Here is a 20,216-nt window from a genome sequence, read left to right on the forward strand (position 1 = left end):
TTTGAATTAATTTCACATTAGTGCAAAACAAAGGAATTTCAATCACTCATTATTTTTTATCATTTGGATAAAATAATAAAATTACTGACAAAAAAATTAAATATAAATCTTTTTTGTTTGTTTGTTTATTTCAACTAATTTTAAAAGTTAACTATCGATAGCGTTTACGATTTTCCGGTCTCTTAGCCAATAATCATCGGTTACGCTCCATTCATCAGAAGATTTATCTGACCAATAAACGATTAGAAAATATCCTAAGACTTCCGGTACGTCATATCCTAAAGTGTGTTAAAGAAAGATTTCGGTTTGTTTGTTTTCATTCTAGTTCATGCTTTTATTGCTTTATAATTTAGAAAGCTAAGCATAATTTTAATGGAGCCAAACCATATAAAACGCTTAAAAGATGAGCACAGCAAGGTGATTATTTTCTAACTGTATGAAAAAAAAAAAAGATTATGTGCGATTGATGTTTTAAAAATAACATTGAAAAAGTTTTAAAATTTTTTTCTTTGAAAACCATGCTATATTTTCTTTTTCTGATCCTTTGAATTTTATTTGTAGGGTATTCAACTGTGCCAAGAGAAAATTGCACAATGGTAAGTCTGAAATATAACAATGTCTAAAAAAATCAACACCTAAGAAAATGTCTTTTAAAAAACGAAGCACGATCAATGGTAGATGCATAACTATTTTTTTTTAATATTTCTATTTTTTTATAACTATTTTTTTAAAAAATAGTTATCGAAATACAGTTTTAAGCTATTCGAACCAATCAAAATGTTATTATTATTGCATAAACGATTTAATTCAAACTTGCCGGTAGTCTTACAGAATTTGTGTTTGTATATATTGTTCCGGTTCCGGTGTTTACTTAAAGTAAAAACAAGTTATATTGCCGTAAGACATTACATTAGTGTTGATTAAGTATTACTGTTACTTCTAAAAAAAAGAATTGTTATATCGTTACTATTCTTTCGCTTTATTTTTAAACATGTAAATACTTATCTGCTGATTACTTTTCTTTGATTTCTTATTCAACCTTAATTTGATTACTTTGAAATGTTATTACATCTTATTTCTTGGTGGAAAAAGGGCATATGCTTATTATATTTCTTGAAGTTTGAGGTATTAAAACTGTAGAGTTAATCTGCTGCAGTTAGGCAAATCTTTTTAATTTCAGAATAAAAATGAAAAATTCAGATAATTTTTTTTAAAATTCTTAATAATTCTTTTAAATTGTTGATATTTTTATTTATTTATGAAATATTCATAATAGACCAAAAAGCAAATGTAATTTTAAATATTAACTTAAATTTGAGATTTATGAAGATTGATTAAATTTTTGTTAATTTTATGATAAAATAAATTAAAAATATGATAAAAATGATTACTTTCTTATATTTCAGGTTGAAATTCAAAGCAGATTATGAAGTCCTGAAGGAACGACTTGAAACCCTACCTGATTCTCTTTCTTATGACGTAACAGTAAGCAAGCATATATAAAATATTATTATTATTTTTCCCCCTATAACAGTAGTGCATTTATGTCTTGGAATGAAAAAAAAATCATTATATTTCATAGATTATGATTTGTTAGAAAAAAAACTTAAAAATATGACATTTCACTTTAGAATTGTTTATTAAATATGACTTTCTTAATTATTGAAATGATTTCAAAACTGAAAAGGAATTGCTTCATTTAGAAATGCAAAATTATGGCATTAATTTCATGTACTATTATAGAAAAATGATGTTTTAATCGCTAGCGAATTAGAATTATATGTTTTGATTGTGAATATATTATATTTTGTTTAGTTTTGAATTAAAAGAAAATATATATATAGTGTATATCTTATTTTTCAGAAATTGATTAATTTGTACTGATTTTTAATTCTTCTGCAATTTTATATACAACTTATACAAAAAAGTAGTTTAAAATTAATCTTTTAAATTTGTAGTACAAACAAATTTGATGACTTAAAAAATTATAACAAATGCAAATATTTTTTAAACTTTAACAAAAGGAGCATTTCAAGAATAAATAATGAAAGCTACTTAATATAGTGAAAACTGATAAAAAGATTATATGGATATTTTATTTCATTAAAACAATATTTATTTCAGTCCTTTTGGAAGTATTGAATTGTGACATTACTTTGCTTTATATGAATTGAGTTTAAATTTTCATTTATTGATAGATATTATAAAAGGTCATGTCTTTTAGGAAAGCAATATTTTCTTATATCCTTTATTGCATTTTGTTGTGTGTAACAAATTAGAATGATCATGTTAAATATTGTCTTTGTTCCTTTTGATGAGTTAGGCATCATATTACTGTTTTTAAAATGAATGTGTAATGAAAATTTTCTTTCAAATATTCTTGAAGAGTCAGATTTTTTTATTACTAAATTCTGATTATGTATAATGTTATTATTTGTTTTGCTTTTAAATGAAATATTTATTAGCAGTTAGTTAACATTAAAGAATTTATCAAATATTAATTTCCTGCATACAGAAATATTTTTAAGGATATTATAAACTCTCTTATTTTATTCAGGTTCCATTTGGGATTAATGCCTTTACGATGGGTAAAATTGTTCACACAAATGAAGTGATGGTGCTACTTGGTGATAACTGGTTCGCAGAAGTGTCAGCAAAGCAAGCAGCAGCAATTGCTGATAGAAGAATAAAACGTAAGTGCTATTTTGCTGTGATTTAAATACTGAATTTGGTTGGTTTTTGTGGTAAAATTTTATACTCTCATATGCAGTATTTTTAGCTCCTTGTGTGTTTTTAATTTATGTATTTATTTTTTTCTATTAAATTTATAATTAATTGTGTTCCAGATCATATTTTTAAACATAAGTTAAAATCAAGAAATTTTATGTTAAAAAATCCTTGGAATCTGTAAACTTCTTATACATTCTATGGACTCTTAGTTGAATCACTATAGTAACATATTTCCAGAGTTATTGATATCATTTGAATGGTAAAGAAAGCAAAAATGTATGGAAGTCTTTTCCCTTCCTTTAAAATTTGTAACAATATAATTCACAAATTAGTGCTTTAAATATTTTGAGACATGCTTATCTCATTCCTTGACTACATTGTGTAATCATCTCTAAGCAAATGAAGGAAGCTTTCAGAGACATCAGGAAAATCATAAAAGAATCTTTAGACTAATTAATATATGTAGCACAAGGAAAATCGTAAAAAACACCATTGTGAAATATGTAATTAGGAAAGTATCCTAAACTAGAAAGGTTGTCATATGTCTATAATGTTGGAAATTTTTTTATACATTTTGGAATTTAAAACATGCAGACATGTCCTTTCAAATTGTTTTATGTACAATTTTATGCTTTAGTTTATAATTGTTTTGTGTTGACAATGTGACTGTTTACTAAATCACTATTGGGGAGGTTTTGTAACTTTTTCAAAAGTTCTATACTATATAGAAATAGTTTAAGTATAACTTAAATTATTTTTAATTAATATTGAATAATTTAATTAGTTATTAAACTATCATTACATTTTTACCTTGATAAAAGTTATATTAAGAATTTAAAATAAATGTTCTTACTTATTTTTACTGTGTTCTTTGTAGATTGAAATTGGATATTAATAATTTATTTTAATATAAAATTAATATTTAGAAATAAGTTATTAATTTTAATAAAAAATAAAATCTATTCCTCTAGTTTTATTTCTAGTAAAAAAAAAATAAACACTAATTTTTTCCTTGATATTCATCCCACTATCAAATGAAATAGATGCTCAAATATATAGATAGGTAAAATTCTTTTGATAGATTTAATTTTTAATTTGAGGCAGATTCATAATGTTGGTGTTAAAACCTCATATTGAATTTCAATTATTGTATTGATTTTATTTTTGAAATAATTTTGAATAATTTGTGGAGAGACAGACATAATTTCTCCCTTTTTTCCATCTGAGAAGAAAAGGAAGGTCTTGTTGCTTTGGGGATTCCTCAAAATCTTCAATTAGAACTTTCTAGCAATTACAATATTCCTTCCCAAGAGAAAGACCAAAAGATTGATAGAAGGTGCTATAATTATCTGTAGGTGTGATGTTTTGTTTTCCAGTGTGAATGTGTTTGCTGATGCATTTTTAAGAAACTGTATTCATTCACAATTCTTTTATTTGATTCTGAGTAGATAATAATATTCTTTTTAAAAATTCTGCTTCTGAAGAGTACTTGCAGTTTTCCATCCCCAATTTAAAGCTACTTTTTCACAGTCTTAATTTAGTTAGTAAAAGTACTAGATGTTACAAAATTATATTGTTGATGCAGAAATTGTAAAAACTTTTCCTTTCAGGCATTTCAATATTTGTAAGTAAAAGTTACTGAAAATATCAGTTGAAAAAATAATTTTAAACACAGAAAAATACATTCAAATTTATTTGCAATGTTTGTTTGTTTTTTCTTTGTTATTAAATATATCTTCATTTTCTTTTAACATATATTTTCAACTTTCATCTAGAAAAAATATTTTCCACTGTAAAAAAATAAATAAAGTACAGTTTCTGTCATCCCAATACTTTTTGTGACTATGTTTGTTTTTGTTTTTAATAAAATGATTTATTGGAAAAAAAAAGAGAGAATATATATTATTATTATCAATTCAAAATGAGAATTATAAATGGAAAAAGCAGTTCCGATGTATTAAATATTAATTTAGTCTACAGTGGCCTGATGCTAAGATTTTAACTTTATAATTGAAGGACCCAGGTTCACAATGTATTTATATTATAAATCTCCCCATGTATTTGAATCTGATTTGGAATAATGATCAAATGTCTACCAGAAAATTTAACATGGAAGTTTAGAGAGGAAAGGCATTAGTTAAGAGTTTCTCACAGCCCTCATATTGCTTTACAACAAAACATTAATTTAATTAAAAATTAATACTAACTATGTGCTGAATTAACATGTATAGTATTCAAATAATATCTTTAATTGTACATTCTTAGCAGTTTTTTACTTTTTATGTCTTCTGATTATTAATAACAAAAGACACATAGTTGTGTTTCTTTTAATATTGGAAGCACTAATTTATTGGTGATGTCAACAGATTTTCTCATATTTTGCATATTTTAACTCTATGTTTACTTTATTTTCTCTGTCAATTGATCAGATATCATTATCTGACAAAATGCTAGAAAACTGAATCATTATAATTTACAGTTATCACTTATTATTTATCACTTTCATAATTAATGGCAATTATGAGTTTAATTTTCGATAGGTCCATCCTTAAACTTTTGCCAGGAACCCTATGCTGTCTAGTTATGTCATTGAATAAGTGACATGATTCTGAATGCTGAGAAATTGCCATTTCAAATCAGGAATGAAATAATGGGTCATTTTATTATTAAAAAATATATTCGTAAAGTATTTTATGAATAATTATTACTAAAGTAGTTTTAAACTGATAGAATTAAAGCATATGTTTATATAATTTTAATTAAAACACATAGTTTTGTACTATTGATTTATAGTTCTTTTTTATATAATGGTTGAAAGATTGGTGAGAATAATATAGAATAATTATTAATGGTATTAGTTTGGTTGAATTGAAAAAAACAAACATTCTTGCATATAATTTTATAGTGTTTTTTATTTCTCATAAAAAATAACATTATGCAGATTTAATATGAATTATATTGAATGAATTTTATTTGTTTTCATGTCTCTCTTGAGTTATTCTTCGATTTTCTAAAAAAAATATATTACATGTCTTCTTCTTTTGACAGAATGTACAAAAATGTTAGCTGATTTAGACAAAGAAAAGGAACAATATCATAATTGGATGAATTACATAGATGAAGTGTCTGTAAGTGATTTTTAAATGCTTTTTCGTGAAAGTATTCTTTTTTATAAGAGTAATATTAATTTTTATAAACTAATTGATTTGTTCAAGAATTAATTAACTGTTAATTAATATTTTTAATTCTGTTTTGTATGTTTTGTGTATTTATTTTAAGAATTGAGATTTATTTTAAGAATTTGAGTAGTATAGTAATATTACGAGAAACTCGCTTAAAACTGCAAATTGAACATATGTTAATCCCTCTGTGATATTTAGAGAAAAAAAAATTTAAAAATTCTCTAAAAAAATGGAGATAATAAACATTAAAAAATGGGATCAATGTCTATATTTGACATTTTATAATATATTCTTTTAGTCTTGTTTAGAAGTTCAAAGATGTTATTAATTATCTTATTTTGATGTTAATATATGTCAAGCGCACAATAAAATATTTTTATTGAGTGATATGACTTAATTTTACTTTGCTAAATTAATAAATTTTGCATTTTCTCCCATTTATTTCATATAAAAATATTAAATGTATATGACCAAAATTAGCACATTATATGACTGTCATATAATATCTGAAGTTTTTATTCTAATATCTGGATTTGTGTCACAGTTCTTTCTGTTCTTGTTAAGCAGCCATAAATAAATATCTTAGAAATTTTTACATTTTTTCATTATCTATTATATGTATAAATATTTTTTTATTGTACACATTTATTTTAATAAACTATGAAATGCAAATATTATCAATATTAAATAATATTTTAAACATTGTTATTATATGAGAAAATGTGTATTAAGTATAAAGATTTTTTTAAAGACATTAGAAATGCCATAAATGATTATCAAAATTTATTTTCATATTATTCAACTTTAAAATAGTTAATATTATCTGAAGTAAGAAGAGAAAAAATCATATATATTCATAAATTGATTGCCTTTGTTTCTAATGATATTTAAAAATTCACATCTTTGATTGAAATAAGTAGCTGAAATTTTTTTTTATTTTTGTTTTCTGTGTATAAAGTTTTAAAATCATCCTAATTTATCTTTGTTACAAACTGAAGCAAAATTTGAATATTTCTCTTTCAAATTTGATTTTGAAATACTTTTTATAACAAAAAATATAGGAAAAAATAAAAATAAAATATTTTTAATAATAATTTTAAAAAATTAATATCTTCATTGTATGATTTCTTTTTTTCACACCTTGACATTTTCGCTATAAAATATATATAACTTTTTACCATTCAGTTGAGACTGTATTTTTAATTAATTAAGAGGAATATTACTTATTTTGTTGACTAGAATGTTGAATCTAGTATTAACTGAAGTAACAATTAAAGAAAATCTTATTTACTTAATCAAGTTCTCTGCAATTTTATACTATACTTGTTTAGCCATTATTTGTGACATTAAAAGTCTTCAGCTGTAATTTGCCTTTCTTGCAGGCAAATAATGAAGGTTTGATAGAAATTGTTGAGAAATATGATGATGAAGAGGAAAAAAGATGGAGAGGTAAATGATGGAGAATAATCTTGTTAATAAATTTTCTCAGAGGTAATCTAGATCTTATAATTACTCACCTTAATCATGTATGATGAAAAAAGCATTAACCCATTGGGAATGTTTTCTCAGAATCAAATTTAAGTATTATTGAGAAATTATAATAAAAATTTTGTTTCCATTCTCTGAAGTAAAAGAAGTTTATGCAATGTCAAAAATTTAGCTTCAATTTTTGTCTTACTTAACATTTTACACACATTCATGAAAATTTTAATTTAAGGAAAAATTCATGATGTAGCAAATTCCAATATATAAAACTATCTTTTTTTAGAATTTATTGTACAAAACTCTTTTGAATTGAAGATGAATAATTTTAAAATGAAAAAGTTATTCTGAACAAAACTGTTAAAACACAAAGCAGAATGATGACAGAACCGGGAAATCAGGGTAAAATCAAGAAATTTTATTAATATGGGAAAAATTTTTAAATATCTCAAAATCAGGGGAAATTGCAGATATCAAGTAGGAAGTAATCATTGATTTTGCAGTATCATTTATCTATAGCCAAGGCGTAATGTTGCCAAATTGATCATACTAGAGACAATCATATCAGTCAGCAGGCCCCTTTCTTTCAAGGGCCTGTCGACTTTTTAAAATTTGATTAGGAACCCTAATGAACTTTTGGAAAGATTGGTTTTTACTTTTAATAAAGTGAAGAAATTTTGGTTCAAACTGATCTCGACTCAAAACCCTGCAATGGTACCATATCATTGTTAAAGATGATAATGATACTTTCTAATAGCAACAGTAATATTGAAAATGAATAAAGAGTGCCTGAGAGAAAATATGAAAGAATAAATTCTTATTGCAGAAAAAATTGTTTGTGACAACATTCAAGCAAATAGTGGAATAAGTTATTTTGAAGTGTCAAAACATTTAATTTTAAATGTAAGGAATTCATAAGCCAAGTATGAAGAGTATTTAAAAAAGGAAGGAAGAAATTATGTGGAAATTCGGAAGGAAAAAGGCAAGCAGAGTAACAGTTCAAAGAATTGAAAGCAATAAAAAAATTTCTTGAAGTAGCTCAAAAGTTTAGCGAGTTTAAAAGTTCAAAACAGAATTGCAAGCCTCAAAATTTCGCAAAAGAAAGAAAGAAAAGAAAGAAACTTTTTAATTCCCTTAAAACAGGAGTGGCTGTTTTAAACGAAGTATTTTTTTGTTATTTATCATAATTGATCTGTCAGTTTTGAAATTAATAATTGATTATTATTTATAAGTTTTTGCACTTTAGTTGTAATAATTAACCAATTGTCATTTGCTACTTGAGTTATTATCAAATTAGTATTTTATATCTAGCATTATTTGTAATAGTAAATGGAATTTTTCTTGAAAAAAACTTTTATTTATTATAAAAGTATAAGCTTTTGAATAAAAAAAGTAATTTCTTATGAATTATTAAAGAAAAAAAAAGATTTAAAGTAATATTTTATCAGCATCTTTTATTTAAATCTTCTAAAATACATATTATTAGGTGCATATAATCATACTCTATTAATGGTGTAACATATAATTCTGGTACTATGCAAAGAGCACTTATTAGTTATTGAATTGTTTTAAAATTTTGAGCAAAGAGTACTGTTAATGTCTCCTAGAATTCTTATGAAGTATTTTTTTTTTTAATTACCAATATTTTTTCCTATTAAAAAATGTGATATACTGTTTTAATAATTTTTTTTTTTGGTGGAAGAGATGTTTATTTCATTTTTTTAATTAAATTCTTGAAAATATATTATTTTTTATATTAAATAAATCATAAAATTGTTTTTAATAAAATATATTGTACACATAGTGATTCTGGGTATGGGGAAAGGCCAAGAAATTAATATGATTAGTAGCCATAAGTCAGGGAAATGTTTCAAATTTAGTCTGAAAATTTTTTTTGTAGCTTTTCTAGCCACTGTGAAAATAATCTACTACTTATATTAAACAGCCATCATTTCAAGTGTAAGACTGTGAATATGTTGGTTAGTTAATTGAACTACTGTTTTGTGACAGGAAATGTTAAAATTCATCATTGAGAGGTAAATATAAAAATTTTATGTAGAGATGATTATTATTTTTATTTATATAAATGTTGCATTAAAATAAAATGCTTGGTGATAGATTTTATATACTTGGCAAAAATGCACGGATAAGTAAAAAAAATGAAAATAAGCAATTTTTTAATGACATGTGTAAATAGATATGATACATCTAACTGATGATGTGTTAGGAATATGGAATATATGCAGCCTTTTAACCAACTAGGCAGAATATCTAATCCTACTAAATTAATTCAATATAATGACAATGCCACCATTAATGCAGAATCTTTGCTGGTAGATTTGCCATCTTGTGCTGTGCACATTATTATGTAACCAAAAGTGAGAATTGTGGTTATTGAATGTATCTGAATGCGTAAATGTGATCTCATCTTTACTCTCTTATCTTCTACATCATCATGCTATTTGCACAGACATAAACATATTGCAAAATATGTTTATTTTGATCATGTGTTTACAATTTTGTTGTATTTTTTTAGAATTAACCATCTACTGATAAGCGCTTTTGTAGCTTGGCAAATGATTTATATCTTAAATAATAGTTTGTAATAGTTTTTTCCCCCTATTTTTATTATTGAATAATATATTTGAAATGTTCTTGCTAATGGCCAATGTGAAACTCCAAATTAGACCCTAATATAACAAATCAAATGATTTTTTTAAAACTTGCCAGAATAGTAAGTCAGATAGAAAAAAAGAGACTGATCATCTGTGCTTTGGTTTCTGTCATCATCACCTTTGGTTAATTTATCTCCATGTTTTCTTTCTGTTTTTTTTTTAAATTTTATTTTAGCTAAAATATTATTTAAAATGTAGTGCACAAGAAATATAATATGTTAATATCAATACTGATCAATATGTTTTAATCTTTCATCAATGTTTATAATTCTTAAACAGCTGGTTGTTCAATAATTTATAATACTGAAATAATTATATAAACCTCGAAAATATTCTTATTAGGTATGAGGAGTATCAACCAGTAGCATAGTGAAAGTAATATGGGTCTAGGGTGTAATGTAATTTTTTTTACCCCCTTTCTCTGTCATTTTCAGTAGTTTAGTAAATATAGATGTTTTCTTGGGCATGGCATTAGTTTTTCCCTTCATATTTTATTTCAAAAAAGGATGTAACCCATTAATATTTTATTCCATTGGCACTTAATAAGACTGACACTTAACACATTAATCTTCCCCAATTGTTACACTATTGCTGTCAACAAAAGTTTTTAATTTATATAACTTTGAGGGCTGTCATTACGTTGTTGTATATGAAATTAGTTTAAGAATAATATGACCTGGGAAAAAATTATTACTTCTAGACATGTTTATTTAAATTTAGACTGACTTGGTATATTGGCTACATATACAGTTATTCTTTTTTATTTTTAGAACAACATGCCAAAAATGTGAAAGCTTACAGACAAAAATTAGCTCGTGAACGGAAAAATTCCACGGGTGAGAGTACAGCTAGCAATTCAGATGATGAATATCGACAAAGGCTGGAGAGCTTGGAATTAACAGAAGAGGACTCAGAAGTCAAATCAGAAGATGGCAGCACTTTTGACTATTCTGATGATACTTCACAGCTTTCAGAAGAACATTCTACCAAGTCATCTTTGAAACTTAAAATACCAAGCAGACAAAGGTAAGATTCTTCTGCATTTCATGCTATTATTGAAAATGACTTTTTAAAAATTACTGTATTCCTAAAGTAAAGAGAATTGTTTTGCATAGAATAATAACCCCAAAGTTTCTTTTCCATTTAGCATTCTTCCTGTAGGCTTGCTACTTTTACTTCATAGCCATTTTATCATCATTCCTTTCATCCAAATAGTGGGCTATTTCCTCTCTTTTGCTTTTTATTTCTTTTACATTTGTGGGTTTTTTTAAAAATATCCTTTTGATTAAATTTGTGTCAGCATACTAAAGTTTGATGTATTCTATTTATCGTATTCTTTTAAATTTGAAAGGGGTTATATTTGTACATTGCTGTATACATGTTAACTAATCTGTTAAATAATTGAAATAAAATTAACTAAATATAGTATAAAACAAAAATGTTGATAATATTAAAACAGGCTTATTTAAGAATACTAATGATCTTAGGGAAACTTAAATGTAAATTGGCAAAAGTGTTGAGTAAAATTGATAATTCAAAAATTTTTTAATTAATCTAAATTTTCAAAGTAAGAAGTAAAATTATATTGTAAAATAAAATGCAGGGCTAAAAATAACAATTATTTCAGGCAGTAAAATTTGTTCCTGTCATAAACTATAACTTTACAATTAATGTTTAGTTTTAAATTTGAATTTGAATTGAAACATGATTCGCTTTATATACTTTTCCCAAATGTGAAAAAAATATTTTGTAGAAACTCAATTTAAATATAAATTAAAATTTCAGTCATTCCTTCAGTAAGAAAAATAGGGCAAGATTTAAATTTTATTAGTTTTCAATTTTCATATACAAAACATATGTTTTGTAAAGTAGACAGCTCATTTTAAAGAATCATCACTAGTTTGAGAAATATATTTTTGAAATTGCATCTGTATTTCTCTTAACTCCCATGTGTTCATGAACTCATAAAACAGCAAAAATCTAGATAAACAAAATTTGATATATGGTCTTAATGCCAAAGTTGCAGATCTATATCAAATTTTGTGTAATGTGGTTAAAAGAAAAAAGTCTAAAACACATGACTGAATTTTTTCACTATACTGTGAAGAAAAACTATTGTGAAGATTATAGTAAATTGTGCAATACCCTGACACCAGAGGCCATGCAGGAAAACAATGTGAAGACTATATAAAACATTCATATTTTGCTAGCTCATATTAGCACTCCTTCTGATTTCTTATAAGTAACCACCTGATGGACAGTGAAGTATCTCTTTGCAGGACACTTTCTTTTGATAGTGGGACAGATGATGGTAGCCCTCGGCCAACGGGAATATGGGAGGAGAATGGAAAGCATGTACGGTGGCAAGATCTCTCACGTCAAAATATCAAGAGGATTACTTTCAAGCATAGCAAAAGGAAAAAGTCACAGCCTATCAAATGTCAGGTGAGTCAATGTTAGGAAAATTCCTTTGTGGCAGTCATGTGTATCAGGATTGCAATCTCCAATAACTATTTTAAAAATTCATTAATTTTTTCCCCTTTTTTTGTATAATTTGTATCATTGTATGTGTGCGCTAATAGTATTGATATACATTTCTTCAAAAATAAAAAGCATTTTTTTAATATATCATTAGTCTAAGTTCAGTTTTTAAAGCTGAAAACTAAACATTGCATTTAGAAATTTTTATAAGTCTTTCTCTTCCCCACCCCTTTCTACTTTTTAAGGTTTTTCTTCCCTGTGTTTCCGAGTTCATGATAACACTGTTGATGGAAATCTGGAAACATGACTCATAAACTATGAGTCATCAAAACTTTCAATTTATCTTTTGCAACATATTTTTCTCAAAAAATAGTTTTTTGGCAAAATTCTTCACTAAAATCTTTTCAGGTCGCTAATTTTATTTAATTTTCCTTCTAGTTTCCATCAACTGATATTTCATTTTATACTTAACTATAGGTCTTGTTAAAACTTGTCTAATGATGATAAGGTTTAAGATGCCTATTCTGCATTACTATTTGTTAGACAAGATTTTTGTATAATCCAATGACTAAAAATAGCGAAGTTATGGTTTATTGTTAATTCAGTGTAAATCTATACTTTATCAGTTTTTTTCATATTTAATTACAATATTTTAGGGTTTGTTTTAAAATTTCATAGCGTTGAGCTTTGACAAACAAAATATCTTTAGTATCAAAAGATGTATCTTTTGTAAAAGATGTATCTTAGTAAAAGATTAGTATATTTTGCCATTTATTTTCAAATTTTAGACATATGGAAAATTTTTCCACAGTGACAGTGGGGAACCTTCTGATATCTCTAGAATTGCACTTTTTAGCAATTTCTTCTGTCCTTTAAATTGTGTGTATGAAAATATCTATGTATCTTTACTATGCATTTATGCTTGAAAATCTGAATCGTATTAAAATTCAGCCCTTTCAAAAAAATTTCTCACTAAAGAGGGTACATAATGTATCTCAAAATTGTAATTACTCACTTCTTTAAAGATATAAAAATGTAATATAGACTTACCATTGAAATCTAATATTTACAGAAATGTTAAAGTAAACATTAAGAAGTGTATTGAACTAAAAAACAATTATGAAATATTTAGAAATATTAGAATATTTTAATTACATAATTTTCTTGTGGAAAATGCAAAATTTGAAATCACAAAATTGAATATACACTTAAAGAATGTGTCATTTAATCACCATTTTTTCAGATGAAAGTTTTCTTTGAAATATTCGAAAGTTGCACTTGAAACATATGAATGTAATAATAATAATTTTATATATGCAATTATATTTTCCTATAAAGAACCTTGAAATGAATTTTAGGATGGAAACTTCTGAGAATGTGTGCTGTTTAGTCATCAAGTGATTGAAAGATGACAAATCTCTTTGAAAAATTTCTTCATCATTTGGGATAAATTATGGTTTTGTTAAAAAAAATACTACAGAAGTATCATAGAAATGGATGTGTGGCCAATATTTCAAGAGGAATTACTTACAGAACTTACATCATTGATGTCTTCAGCAATTAGAAAAAAGCTTTCTGCTGAGACGTTTTCTTCATAATGCCGGATATCCAATATTGAAGCCACTCATTAATTGTATCAGTAGAAAAAAAGAGGCTATTTTTTGCAAAAGAACATATTTCAAAACTGGAATCATTCTGTTTTCTGTGATGAAAACAAGTTTAATATATATGACAGTGATGGACAATGTAAAATGTGGAGGGAAGTTGGGAAAAAAAACTGGATCCTAAGAATGCAATGAAAGCGGTTAAACATGGGGGTAAATCAATTCTTGTAAGGGGTTGTATGACAGCAAACGGAGTAGGAGAATTTATTTTCATTTGATGGCATTATGGATAAACTGGTATATTTTGATATTTTAAAAAATGGCTTACAAAAAAGTGTCGATAAATTAGGATTAGGGTCAAACTTCATCTTTTAGTAAGACAATAATCTAAAGTATACAAGAATTATCAAGCTACACACATCACCCCAATCTCCAGACTTAAATGTTACTGAAAATTCATGGTCCATGAATATGAATGATTAGTAAAGAGCATCTCAAGAAAGTTTTAAGGAAAGAATGAGCCAAAATATCAGCTGAAACAATCCAAATCTGGTCATTTCCATGCCTAAACATTTACAACCTGTGGTCCAGAAAAAGGTTTCACAGCTAAATATTAATTTGTTTACTATAGCAAAATTAATGAAATTGCATACTCAGTTCTTTTGTATCATTAGTAAAAAGCACTTCCTTAAATCAACATTTAGTCTGTTAAGTAAAAATACATTCAGATGTATACTCAATTTTAGGACTGATTGTAATTGCTCTAAAGATTGCTCAAAAGACTCAAAATAAATAAAAGATTATTGATGGATTTGAATATTTCTTATTAAATTAATTTTTGTTTTTACATGCTGGAAGCAAAAAATAAATAAAACTAGATATTGCTGCAATTCAATAGTATTTATATACAAGCTGTCCTTATGCAATAATTTTGGTTTCTTTTCATCCCAATTTTCAAATTACCTTATTGAAATGAAGGGACACAATTTTAGCACCATCTAATTTTTTACTAAAATAATCAGATTTTATGATTTTATTGGAGAGGTTTGTATTAAATTAAGATTGCCACAGCTATGTCATGTCATCTGATTACTTGATCATTTACACTAACCATATCATATCCATACCAGAAATGTGATAATATTAAAAAGGATTATAACATATAATTGAGGTAAAGTGCTTATAATAGTGGTTATGTAAATAATGTATATATTTTATTCAAAATTGATACCTATGCATGATGATTTTCTAACCCGGAATAAATATTTAAATATCTGGAACTATATCAGCTAATCATTTTATATGCATAGTGGAAGTAGGGAAGGAGAATTCTTTTTCTTTACTTTTTAAAATTGAATTTTAATAATCATTTAAAAAAGGAAGCTGCTTAATCTTTCTATCTTTTTTTATAAGTGATGTCTACTTATTAGTAAAAACAGCACTGTCTACACATTAGTAAAACAGCAGAGATTTTGTTTCATCTTTTATAAGCAGTCAATATTCTAAGAAACCCTTCTAATCTAGGACATCTAGTTATTTTAGATATTTCTTCCATTTTGCTTTCAATTGTTTTTGATGTGTAGTGCCACTTGTCTGATTGGAATTTTCTCTCTATGCAGTCTCCAGATCCTCCACCTGATGAGCCCCAACCCTTGATCCAGAGCCCCTCAGACATCTACAAGCAATTTGGGAGCTTTTTTCCTGCTTCCCCGCCAAAGTCCATTTTGAAGGTGAAGCACTCGCCCACACCACCGGACAATGATGAACCACCTGAATTCCCATCCAACACTGTATGTAACTCTCTTTTGCTTTTCAAATCATAATAGTGAAATTATATTTTAATTGAAAGGTTATATTTTGAGTCTATTGGTAACTAGCGGTCTTTGGCAACTATCTGGTTCTCTATTAATTGTGGTTAATCTCTATGGTTATATTTAATGTTATTTAAATTGTTTAGATTTAACTTCATGTCCATGATTTTACCAAACTGTCAGAAATTAAAGCTTTATTTTTATTGTTTATCAAGTTATGTTTATTGTGTACATGAATCATTTTAATCAAGACTAGTCCCATATCATCATAGTGCTAATTAAAAATGTTATTGTCTAGTTATTATATCTGTGGATTTCACAGTATCATAACTTCATTTTATTTGTCATATCAGCTATGCAGGTATTAAACAGGATCCTTCTTTAGCTTTAAAGAATGTAAGAAAGTCAAAGATATTGGATGAAACGGTGAAAACATTTTGAATTTTAGAGCAATGATGATACATGCTAAATTTTTGGAAACAAAAGATATAAATAAAATTTTTAAAAATTGTAAAAATTGTCAAAATTTGGAAAAGTCTACATAATTATTAAATTAATATTATTAAAAGCACAATTCTTTAAATTTTGAAATGGTGGAAAATTTATTTTTGTGCAATTATATATTTTTCTTTCGAAAAGTTCTAAAATTCTGCTTAATTTTTAATTATTTATAATCCTAATTAAGATTTTTTTTAAATGCTTCAATGTGCAATATTCTGTCTTCCAATGTATATATGTACTAAATTTGGTAGCTATAAGACAAATAGTCTAATCTGTAAAACACTAAATTGCACATATTCATCTTTATTATTAATGGAAATTGTGAATCAGAAACAACTGTAACAGGAATCAAAGTGAAATAGTAAATTAAAAAAGAGTGTGAATTAAGATACAGATCTGACTGATTTACATAACATTTCAATTTTTAGAAAGTGAATAAAATAGAAGGATGTTTGACTCATTCCTTTTTGTTTATGCATATTAAGGTTGTGTATTACTAATAAGGAGTAATTCAAGATTCCAAATGGCTTTGGCAGAAAAAGTTCAGTTAAAGCAGTAAATGCCAGAAGCATCTCATCCTCATTTCAAGGTGCCCCCCGGGGGGAGCAAAAGAGATAAAATGGACCTCTTTAGATATATATATAATTCTTGTTAGTACCAAATTCCACAGACAAATAGTACACTAACTTCAAAAATGCATGACAGTCATGCATGCAAAACAAAATATTGCTAAAAGGACAGCAGAACCGTAATTTAAATTGTTTTCGGAAACACGATTAATTTATTACAATGTGTTTTAAGCTTATTTGAATAATTGGCATCCGTAATCATTTATATTGGAATTAAACTGTAACCATATTATTGCATTAGACTACAAATAACCTACTAATAATAGAAAGAATTGACCCTCTATTCACTGGGTCTCAATCATTTTGAATTTAAAATTTTAATTTATACTCTCATTTTGCTGGTGAATTTAAAATCTCATGAAATACACTGGCACAGTAGGTGCCGATGTATTTCATGAATATTTAATAATAATTTATAGAACAAAGGATATTGTCATGATGAGGCATTAGGAATAATATGAGACTATTGGAATTCTTCCATGTATAGCAAAATGTCTTGTAAAATGGTAATTTTCCTATATTTTTTTTCCAGGCGTTCACAGGTGAGGTGTATGAACACGCAATTAGCTCCCCCATCCATGTGAGCGAAAAGAAATCTTCCAGGCCCACATCGCACTTCAAGAGTTCCAGAAAGAATCGAAAAAAATAGATTTGGTTGCTTTTCAAAATCTAGCAAACTTTTATTCCTGAGATCTGAATGAATTCCCACAAGATCTTAATGGTTGCTTAATGGTAATAAAACATGTCCTTAACTTTGAAGTATTTTAAGACCAATTGTTCTCTTTTTTTTTAATAACTGACAAAATTCATAGTTTTCCCATTTTTGATAGATTTAATTTTTTTTCCCACCCTATTCCCTTTCTTTGTGTTCATAGCCAAAGTTTTAGCAACAAATAAAAAAGATGCTGTAACTAGGTTATTAAAAAATTGCTCTCATTTATCAAACATAATTGCTTATGCTTTCTTACTTTTGCCAGTTATATTAAGTTACTGAAGAGAAATTATTTTCATTAGTTCAGGGATTCCCACATCTAAAACTCAAATCAGTTTTTGAAACCAAAAACTTTGATTATATCAGAGATAGCTGAGATGCACAACTTGTAGAAAGATCTTTATTACTCTATCATGAATATGATAATTTTTTTATGTATGTTGAGGCTAAAGATTAAATTGCTTGAATTTATGCAATTTTCATTTCAGTTTTATTATACAGAATATTGATTAACATTTTGTGCCAAATTTTATTTAAATTCATATATCATTTTCAAATGTGTTATTATAGTTAGGGCTGTTTCTACACCATGTTGTTAACTTCAATTATTTTTACAAAAACCTATTTTACTCTTGTGCAATGACTAGCTACAATAAGAAGTCACATGATCTCAGCAAAATTTCCTTGCCATTTAATTATTTAACAATGTCAAGAACACACTGTTATTGGTTATTTTAAGGTGGACTAACAAAGACTAGCAATTGGTTCTCTCTATCTTGTTAGGCATGCATGTTTCTGATATTAGATTGCTGACTACAAAACAGATTCTGAGGTGTTCATATGACATTGTATTGTACCTTACAATTGTTCTATCAAAACTTATGCAAAGATCATTTTCTGTATTTATAAATTTTGTCAAATGCAAAATGACCTTTGAAAATCAACATCAATCAAATTGATAACTTTGAAAAATGCAGAAGATATCTTTCTACTTCATGTTCTATATGACCTTCATGTAATGTGTGACTTTGAAAGAAAAATTGTTCTATAATTAATCAGTGTGTGTGAGTTGTGGAAAAAAGATGAAACTGCTGTGCTAATGTAGGTTACTGCATACTCTTCTTCAATGGACAGGGAGTCCCAATACTCCAAGTTCAGGGGATACTGTTGCCAAAATGTCCTGATATCGGATACCACTTGCAAAAAAGTTTTGAATTAAGATTTTGCTCACAAAATATTCTTAAATCACAAAATGGAAAAGTAGATAAATGGCCTACCTTTTCAAAAACTTACTTTTTCTCAAAACAAAAACCTACTTTTTACAAAGTGAAAAGATAAGATTTTGTTTTGCAGTTTATTGGAAAATATAATATTAAACTTTTTTGCTTCTTTCTTCACAAAATATGCTTCTGGTTTCTTTATTTAAATTAATAAGCTCATGAATTAATCGGCTTATACATGAAAGTTTTAAGCAGATTTTTTTTGTAAACAGTGAACTGTTGCATTTAGAGATTTTAGAATTATCTTGAAAAATTTTATTTATATTTGGCAGAAAGTAAGAAAGCTAAGTTATAATTATTGTTTGAAAGGATATAGCCATTCTATCAACTTACTTCTTTTCTATCCAATATCTACTTCATAAAATGAAATAGATACTGCCCCCTATGCAAAATATATATTTTGGAATTATTCTTGACTTTATTTTATTGATTATTATCATTTTACTGCACTCTTAGTTATTTTTAATTAGAAAATATATTTATGATTCTGTGTACAATTTGTATTTTAAATATCAAGTGTATATCTGAATTTACTGTAAATTGCATTGTGAGAAGAATTCAGATTTCACATTAATTTTTCATACCCTCTGTATTATATATCCCCCATGTGTATATGATTTAAAAGAATAAAAATTCTAAAATAAATTACCCATAAATGGTGAGAAAGTTTTCTTTTGGGTAAATATATTAACTTGTCACTCTGAAAGTGTTTTTGAACTCAAATAAGTGTTGCACAAGTACTCCTGCTGTACTGAAATTGTCTTTATATTAAAATTTGAAAAATTTCACGTGGAAATGCCATTTTTATTCATTGTCTTACCTGCTATTAAGATGTTTAATCTAGATTGTTATGTTGTTTTACTATATCTGTGATGATAAATAAATCATTGATTAAAAATGTCTTTTTATTTAATTTTATTATATGTTAAGGTTATATATAAATTTAACCATTAATGGCAAAAATTTCATTCTGAATTTTCATTTTTGGATACTTAGGTTTTCACAACTTTTAAGAATTTTACCATTATTAATAATTTTTTTAATTTAGTGAAACATGAATAATATTTTTTAATATAATGCTTATAATATAAACACATAATTTTTTTGTTATCATGATCATTCTTGAAAT

At 26.1% G+C, this 20,216-nt stretch overlaps 1 protein-coding gene across 1 annotated transcript; it reads left to right on the forward strand.

The window, feature by feature from the left end:
* The first annotated feature begins 269 nt into the window (after nt 1-269).
* On the forward strand, nt 270-19,953 carry LOC129961731 (unconventional prefoldin RPB5 interactor-like). Its single transcript, XM_056075279.1, has 10 exons — nt 270-417; nt 562-596; nt 1,407-1,485; nt 2,558-2,693; nt 5,779-5,858; nt 7,295-7,361; nt 10,840-11,095; nt 12,349-12,514; nt 15,774-15,944; nt 17,628-19,953. Exons 1-10 carry the CDS (start codon nt 373-375, stop codon nt 17,742-17,744), a joined length of 1,152 nt encoding a protein of 383 aa, XP_055931254.1. The 5' UTR covers nt 270-372; the 3' UTR covers nt 17,745-19,953.
* The last annotated feature ends 263 nt before the right edge of the window (nt 19,954-20,216 follow it).

Source organism: Argiope bruennichi, chromosome 2 (assembly GCF_947563725.1).
Source record: "Argiope bruennichi chromosome 2, qqArgBrue1.1, whole genome shotgun sequence".
Classification (NCBI taxonomy): Eukaryota; Metazoa; Arthropoda; class Arachnida; order Araneae; family Araneidae; genus Argiope; species Argiope bruennichi.